Raw genomic sequence first — 9,340 nt, forward strand, 5'->3', positions numbered from 1 at the left:
CTGGCCATGGCCATGAACCCTAGCCTGGTTTCCAGCCCACTCGACTGAGCGCTGGAGGCTCTCAGAGTCTGACAAGCAGTCTGCAGTCACCCAGGAAGATGTGTGCACGCACGCGCCGATCTGCCCCAGCAGCGCCACCTTGACATCATCAGGGATCTCCATATGGGCATATATATATATGTAGTCGCGACGTAGATGTCATCGCTAGGGGCGCTTCCCCATATATGGGAATGTCAATATATGGCCATATCACGTCACACCTCATAACATCATGCCTCCATATATGCACATCCTGGAGACCCTTAGATCTTGTGCATTTTTTGGTCAAAGACATCTGACCTCAAACCCTTAGATCTCCATATGTGGAGCTGACATTATCTGACATTCCGTATGTTGATCCTTCCCCACCCGTCCTTCCTGTTCTGACATTCCTAATGTTGATCTGACCTCATCAAACCCTGTACGCTCAAGACACGCTCCATATATGGCCAGTACAGAATGAATCATCACAATGAATCAAGGTTTTAAAGGCAACATACCATGACATGTTTTTGTCATTGTATAAATGTTTTAATTAATTTTTAAATTGATGATAAAGTAGGGAATGCTTCTATGGGGCTTCTACTGGTTCTACCAAATGAAGACCCGCCCTCGCTTCCCTTCCACCCAACATTTTGAATTTCCCACCACTGCATCTACAGTATCTATCTAAAACTGTAAAAACAGCACAGAAAGTGAGCGAAACAAACTCAATACAATTAAAACATCGGTCGGTTGATGAATTCAGCAGCTTTACAGGTCAGGTGTATGAAGTATGTAAGTATCAGGGCGGCTGTGGCTCAGGAGGTAGAGCAGGTCTTCCAATGATCCCTGGGTCAGTGGTTCGAATCCCGGCTCCTCCTATCCACATGTCGAAGTGTCCTTGGGCAAGACACTGAACCCTACATTGCCTCCAATGAGTCGGTCGGTGTGAGCTTGCCACCATTGGTGTGTGAATGTGGGAAGTGAGGACGCTGGCGTCGACTGTTCGCCGCTTCACCTCCCAATGTATGAATGAATGAACCATTGTAAAGCGCTTTGAGCACTTGGAAAAGCGCTATAAAAATGCAAATGCAATTCATTATGTATGTTTTTTCTTTTAAAGTTACAGTTGTATGAAGTCCGTATTCAGCGTTTCATGTCGCTGGCTGTTGGTCGACACGGCAGAGTCTTTGGTGACATTCGGAGCCGCGTGAACCTTCACGTGGTGGATCACATTTTGAACCGTGTGAACCTTCATGTGCGATTCCATGGATCTCTTCTCCTGGTACTTCTTCCCACAGACGGCGCAGCCGTAGGGCTTCTCTCCGGTGTGTGTCAGCATGTGACGTTTCAGGTCGACCTTCTGAACGAAGCCTTTGTCGCACAGCTGACAGCCAAACGGCTTCTCCTTCTTGTGGAACCTCTCGTGTATCTCCAGCGACACCTACAGTATAGCAAACAAGATCCAAGTACAATGAATATTCATTTAGCAGTGGTTCAGAACTTCAGAGCATCGATGATGTCACTGGCTTCAAAACATAATGATAATTGTATGTTAATAAGTTGACCCTTTGCGAGCTTGTAGATCAGCCATTTCCACTATTTTTCAAATCTTTCGAAAGTGAGAGTAAATTAATCTATTGAATAATAAAAAAATAAAATAAACAATGACCTTTTGTCGGAAGCGTTTACCACACAGGCTACAAATGAAGGGCTTCTCTCCAGTGTGAATCCTCATGTGCGAGTCCAGGTTTCCGACCTGTCGGAATGTTTTACCGCACACCGTACAGCTGTAGGGGAAAGATAACGTAACGTTTATTTATAAAACAAAATGTTACAAAGGAACAGGCATCTAACAAGTTTATAGGCATTTATAACAATAAAAACGAAGTTAGGATGAGACAACCTCAACCTATTGCTCAACCTTTTCTGGATCGGGGGGCCGACTTAATCTATCATGACAGATCCTTCTAACAGCATACATATATACATTTAAAACCCAGATTTGGTCCGACTTGAAGACTTCGAAATCATTTGTTTTTAGCTCATGACCCAAACGAGAAATTTGATGTTTTCCGAGGACCCAAACTTGTGAAAATAGCAGATCTAGAAATCTCCAAAAAAGTGCTCTTTGGTACAACTGGGTGACAGAATTGATTCAAAAGAAGAAGAAGAGACCAAGGCACTCTTGTAGAAAAAGTAAAAAAGCCTTTAATAAAGTGGCTAATGCATAATATGCAGGGATTAAAATGATGCACAACTGCCTTCATCAGAGTGACTCAGTTTAAACTTTACCTGTAGGGTTTCTCTCCGGTGTGGATCCTCTTGTGCACGTCCAGGTGTTGACTCATGGCGAACTTCTTCCCGCAGACGTCGCAGGAGTAAATCCTGGCCTTCTCTCCGCTGTGGCTCTTGAGGTGTCGCCGCAGCACGCCGTTCTCCAGGAACGTTTTCCCGCAGAACTCGCAGACGTACGGCCGCTCGGCGCCGTGCAGCTTCGCGTGTCGCTCCAGCGACCCTGCAAATGGGAAATGTTACGTATGAACGACTCCTTCACATTCTGTCATCTTAATGAAGTTATTATGCAAGAATTACACAACACACCTTTTCGTGGGAAGTCTTTGCCGCATTCTTTGCAGCTGTAGGGTTTGAGGCCGGTGTGAACTCTCATGTGCAGATCCATGTCACGCACGGTGACACCACACACGTCACATATCGTCTGCATCTCCCTACAGACAGACAGACAGGCAGACATTTATTGATCTTGGGGGGTGTTAAGCCACCAGAAACAGTACAGCAGTTAAAGTACACATACACACAAAAAATGGGGAAAGTCTCCGCCAGGTCAGGTAGATAATAACAGGCCGATGTGAAAAATGTGGGGCAGAGGTTCTGCTCTGTCATCCAGGGAGTGTGTGTGCAGTTTCACAATGAGCAACAGCGTCAGTATTAGCAGTAGTAACCCTACAGCATTACTCTTACTGATGGCTACAAAGCACAGGTTACCTGTGAGACTGCAGGTGATCTTTCAGGTCGACTGCAGAGTCCAAGCGTTCGCCGCACACCCCGCACATCCCCGCTGGTTCATTTAAATGGCTCTCTGCGTGTCTGATGAAGTTGCCCTTGTTGTGAAAGGCACCTCCACACACTTTACAGCAGTGAGCAGCAACGGGGTCCTGCTTGCTGCGCTTGGTTTTGACCGCGGCAGCGCCTCTGTGCGTCCGCGCGTGTCTCTTGAGCTCGGCGTTCTTAACGAAGCCCTGACCGCAAACTCTGCAGCTGAAAGGCGTCTGACTGGCGTGAGACTTCATGTGCCTCTCCAGGGAGCGGGCGTAGCTGAAGTCTTTACCGCATACACCGCATTCGTATTTCTCGCATTTCTCCGCGGTGTGGGTCCTCCTCATGTGTGTCGTCATGTTGCCCTTCTGGTTGAAACCCTTACTGCACACGTGGCAGCTGAAGGGCTTCTCTCCGGTGTGCAATCGCCGGTGCGTCTCCTGGGCGCGGACGGAAGGGAACTTCTTGCCGCAAACGTCACACGTTCGGCTGACGTCTCTGTGAGCCTGACGCGTGGATTAAAGCAAAATATATAGTATAGAGTTACTTCTCTGAAACAAGAATTACAAGGTCCTATGAATTAATTGTGAAAAGATTAAGTACTTTTGTACTCTTACTTGAGTAACATTTTGACTAAGCAAATTTTTACTTCATTGAGACACTTCGGCTCAGGATTAAGCATTTACCATTTATTGCAATGCTATTGCATTTAATTTGGCGCTGTGGCTCTGCTCATGTGACCTTACTGATTACCTTTGCAACATACACAATCTGAGATCACAACCCCCCCCCCCCCACACACACACACACCCCAGAGCAGAGCATAAGATAAAGACATTTGATGACCAACACAACAATACCACAGATATATAATTATGATACATATGAGAATAGAACAATCCATAAATCACATTATAATCACAGAATCACCCATTACAGAACTAGATACCACATATAGTACAACCCATAAGGCACATATATTCACAGAATCACCCATTACAGAACTAAATGCCACATTCGGGGAGGTCGAGGGAATTTGAAAGCCGACATCTGAACAACTCCTGTGTCAGCTAGCCTTTAGAGCGAACGCATGCAGAATAGTGACTGCTTAAATGGACCGCCTGAGTAGGATACTGGGAATGTGTGAGTTAGCTTGAAGCGAATGAGAAACAGACCGACTGATTAGTGGGAGTATACAGGAATTAACTATTAGCGAATGAACCTCAACAAAGCAAATGGCTTCCCCAACACTGCTTGTAGTTACTAATAATTGGTTTATTGTATCCATCAATGTACACCCACACTAAAAAAAATTAAAATACATCGCATGGATGCACCTTGGACGTATCCTCAGTGATGTATCCCATTGTCATCGGGGTTTCGGGTCTCCCAACATCATACCCCTCACTCAGGTGACCCAGCCGTGGTGATCAAGTCCCGACTGACGTCCCAGTAGCTACCCTCATTTCCCATTAGGGAAAAACCAGGGCCACACAATCCGTTCCTGAACTACTCTGCCGGGACTGGGAGGTACCATTCTGGCGCGTGGAAGGACTAGGCTCTGTGGGTTGACTCCTGTCCGGGCCCCTCCTACGTCTTTACCAGGTCCACTCCTGCTCTCTCACCAGGTCAGCCCCTGTGCGAAAAATGTAGCTCCACTAAACTTGTCCTGCCCAGGAGGTGTCGCTGGTGTGTTACATGTGGATTCAATCTCAGCGGAGCTGTCCTTTCTGTGTATTTTGAAGAACCTAACCTGTATGTAATTGTTCTTTCTGTGTATTTAAATGAACCTACCTCGAGTAGTTGTAGTAGTGGGTCTACGAATTGTTGTAGTTGTTGTTCTTTCCAACGTGATGAAGATGTGAGTGACGGCGTCCATCAGTCTGTCCGTCACCAGCACACGGAGGACAGACAGACCTTTGTCTTTATCTGAATCTAAACGTTTGGATTTAAATAGAACTATAATGTCGTCTGCTGCTGAAACCAGCTGCTGCTTGATCACAGAGTCTATCGAGGACGACATGGTTATAACAACACCTTACTTTATCAATAATAACTTAACTTTATACTTCACTTTTTTAGTTTTAGGGCTGGGCGATATGGACACACAATCAGATAGCCTTTTGCAGAATAGTGACTGCTTAAATGGACCGCCTGAGTAGGCTACTGGGAATGTGTGAGTTAGCTTGAAGCGAATGAGAAACAGACCGACTGATTAGTGGGAGTATACAGGAATTAACTATTAGCGAATGAATGTGGGGGTCTGGGGAGAGATAATTAGATGTAGCCTCCTGACTTCTGTGGCTCCATGAACTCACGCTGGGCAAGACCTACGCTGTAGAGTGCATTGCTGGAATTTGGTGGAAGTAGCGGGATTTTGGCGGAAGTACCGCTCAAGGAAATTACATTGACGCTTTACAAATCTGTTTACATTATCTGTGTATGAAACAAGTGTTGTGATATTGTATAGGGGGGAAATACATCTGACGGAAGTTCCGGGCCGACATTTCCGGCTACGCAATCTCTGCCTTAAATTGTGACCAGACTTTTCTCTTCGGAAATAAGGCGGGGCCCGAGGGTGGCTACCATGAACTATCGCTTCTGCGCTGGATTTGTAGTGGAGTAAATTTGACCAGTCGTGTTTTACTCAAGTACTGGGGTAGAGTACTCTGTCCCTGGAGGTGTACCTGGAGGTGACGTCTCAGCTCGTCTGTGGTGTCCAGGCGGTCGCCACACAGGCCGCACACTCGCTCTGTGTCTGTGTCGATGTGCTGGTCGATGTGTTTGATCAGGATACCTTTCCGGCCAAAGCCTTTTCCACACACCCTGCAGCGGTGAGAGCCTCCCTCCTCCTCTGGCTTGCTGCCGACCTGAGGAATTCAGTGGTGGAACAAATCAATACTGCAATGCAGAAACACTCTGGTACAAGTAAGTATGTAAGTAAGTAAGTAAGTAAGTAAGTAAGTCACTAAAGTCAGTCATTCAGTCCGGTAATCAAAACGTACTTGAGTAAAAGTAGTTTTGTAATAATAATCCAAATCTACAAAGCAACTAAAGTTTTCAAATAATTGTAGTGGAGTGAAAGTACAATATCTGTCTTTGAGATGTAGTGGAGTAGAAATAAAAGTATTGAAAAGTACTTAAGTACAATACTTGAGTAAATATTATTAGTTTATTTCTACAATTGATGAATTGAGCACAATGGACCACAATGGAAACTTTTTTTTTGTTATCCTTTTAGCATAACCTTTGTCATAGCCATCCCATGTTAATTAAAGGCAAGCATGGGATCAATCAATCAAACCTCATTCTCATCCTCCTCTGCCTTGCTGTCAACCTCATCTTCTGGGTCAGCATCGTTGACGCTGACGCTGGCCGGAGGGGGAGCTGTTTCCTCAGCTCTGCTCTGAGCGGAGTTGGTGCTGCTGGCTGAAAGATCTGCAGGGAACCAATCACATCATGTTGGCATCTTCGAAACCACAATACCACATACATCCTCTCGTGTCAGTAACGATAATGAGATGAAACAAATCGATTTGGCAGTAAACTCAATCGCAGTGCCTTTTTCTTTCTTTTTTTGCTGGCTGCCTGGCTTGCCGATTACACTTTGTATTATGTTTTGTTAGAATGTTGATTTTATCTCATTTTAACAAAGCAAATGGCTTCCCCAACACTGCTTGTAGTGTAGTTAGTTACTAATAATTGGTTTATTGTATCCATCAATGTACACCCACACTAAAACAAAAAAAAATACATCGCATGGATGCACCTGAGACGTATCCTCAGTGATGTATCCCAAGGTCATCAGGGTTTCGGGTCTTCCAACATCATACCCCTCACTCAGGTGACCCAGCCGGGGTGATCAAGTCCCGACTTACGTCCTAGTAGCTACCCTCGATCAGTCGCATTAGGGAAAAACCAGGGCCACACAATCCGTTCCTCCTGAACTACTCTGCCGGGACTGGGAGGTACCATTCTGGCGCGTGGAAGGACTAGGCTCTGTGGGTTGACTACTGTCCGGGCCCCTCCTACGTCTCACCAGGTCCACTCCTGCTCTCACCAGGTCAGCCCCTGTGCGAAAAATGTAGCTCCACTAAACTTGTCCTGCCCAGGAGGTGTCGCTGGTGTTACATGTGGATTCAATCTCAGCGGAGCTGTCCTTTCTGTGTATTTTGATGAAGTTGAACCTAACCTGTATGTAATTGTTCTTTCTGTGTATTTAAATGAACCTACCTCGAGTAGTTGTAGTAGTAGGTCTACGAATTGTTGTAGTTGTTGTTCTTTCCAACGTGATGAAGATGTGAGTGACGGCGTCCATCAGTCTGTCCGTCACCAGCACACGGAGGACAGACAGACCTTTGTCTTTATCTGAATCTAAACGTTTGGATTTAAATAGAACTATAATGTCTTCTGCTGCTGAAACCAGCTGCTGCTTGATCACAGAGTCTACCGAGGACGACATGGTTACAACGCCTTACTTTATCAATAATAATAACTTCACTTTATACTTTACTTTTTTAGTTTTAGGGCTGGGCGATATGGACACACAATCAGATCCTTTTGGTATTCTTATATAATACGGTCCATCTCTCTCATGCAGTGTCGATATTGTGGGGATGACAAATATTTCCCCAAAGAGATGTTTGGTCGCAAGACCATCCGTAATGTTTACATTATAAAAAATAGCAATAACAACTAAAGTGAAAGGGTATAAGGAAACAAGTATACGACCAGAACATAAATTACAGTAAAATACAACAAAAAATACAAATCCTCGATATCCTATTAAAATCCCAGACGATGTCTGTAGTTGCCTCATATGACAATAATATCGACATATTGCCCTGCAACCCTAGTTCATATTAGTTTATTTGAGTCATTGTTTGGTTCTCTTAGAATTTAAAACAAAGAGCGGGTGAATGTAAACCTTAGAGATGTAAACAAACACACACACACACACACACATGCAGAACTCAACTGCTCTCACTTCCGGGTTACGTCAAGGAGAATTTAGAAGAAGGATAGGACAACAACAAAAACGTTACTCTTTGCAAAACGTGACGCACGTGACCGCTCCTTTTTTATGGGGATTTCAGTGAGCTTTATTTTCCAACAAAAACATTCTGCAAACTGCTCCAAACAACTGCTCCACTGAAGAAAAATAGAGAAAGAAAGTCCAATTGACAATTTAAAGTGTCAATACATTTGGTGTAATTTTCCATAAACATCCCTGCTGAAACCACATTAATTAATTGAATAAGTTATAAACAAAATAAATCCCAAAGCCTTTACTTTTGGATTTTAAGATTGGTCAGCTGACTTCATTATTGATCATTAGTATCATCATCCCGTTTTAGATTTACTGATGGGATTTTGCAGACTTGGGTTTTAAGGTCTTTTGATTGATTGATTGATTGATTAGTCTTTTGGCAGCGGTGGCCGAACGGTTTGCGGAGCGGTCTTGTTATCGGAAGGTCGCCAGTTCGGACCGGCACGTTAAAATGACCACCGCTGAAGTGCCCTTGTCCTTGAGCAAGGCATTGAACCCCTACCATGAAATGTTCTATGAGCAGGGTCTGGCTGTAAACAAGCATCTCGAGCTTAGTCCATTCACCCTGGGTAAACAAAGAACTTTGCTTTGCTTTGAAGTATTTATGAACAGTTTGCAGAATTACAGCACAACTACAACCACACCAATGCAACTAAATTCAATTCAAAGGAGCTATTTTGGTATGAGAAACATACGTTTACATTGTCAAAGCAAGTGTCACAAATCACAATACAGTAAAAACAGTTGGAACATTAAAGGACCACTTCACCACTTTTCAACCTATCTTCATATAATAGGTCCTCACTAATAATCATGATAAAATGGCACGATTTTTTCCTACTCAGTCTGTGTATCATAGGAGGGCTGTGGGCAGTTTAGAAACCGTCTTCCAGTGACATCATCATTAGGCAGATTTTTTTTAAACAAGATTTTTTTACAAAATATTTTAGATTTTCATTATCGTGAGAACGATGGCTTCCATTTTCGCATTGCAACTTTTCAGGAATAGAAAGCCTGCAGTTTCTATTAGCTTGTATTCCCATCGATGATGTCACTGGAAGACGGTTTCTGAACTGCCCACAGCCCTCCTATGAGACACAGACTGAGTAGAGAAAAATTGCGCCATTTTTTCATGATTATTAGTGAGGACCTATTATATGAAAATATGTTGAAAAGTGGTGAAGTGGTCCTTTAAGTAATTACGTTTTTTTT

General features: G+C 44.0%; 1 protein-coding gene across 1 annotated transcript; it reads right to left on the minus strand.

Moving 5' to 3' along the window:
* Positions 1-578: 578 nt before the first annotated feature.
* LOC306938446 (uncharacterized protein) lies at positions 579-8,018 on the minus strand. The gene is made up of 8 exons (XM_079522624.1): positions 7,312-8,018; positions 6,383-6,516; positions 5,766-5,948; positions 3,028-3,584; positions 2,626-2,750; positions 2,317-2,539; positions 1,694-1,811; positions 579-1,465 (listed from the first exon to the last, which is right to left on the minus strand). The coding sequence occupies exons 1-8, from the start codon at positions 7,538-7,540 to the stop codon at positions 1,145-1,147; spliced, it is 1,890 nt and encodes a 629-aa protein (XP_079378750.1). The 5' UTR covers positions 7,541-8,018; the 3' UTR covers positions 579-1,144.
* Positions 8,019-9,340: the final 1,322 nt, after the last annotated feature.

Source organism: Electrona antarctica (genome assembly GCF_951216825.1).
Source record: "Electrona antarctica genome assembly, chromosome: 15".
In the NCBI taxonomy this organism is placed as follows: Eukaryota; Metazoa; Chordata; class Actinopteri; order Myctophiformes; family Myctophidae; genus Electrona; species Electrona antarctica.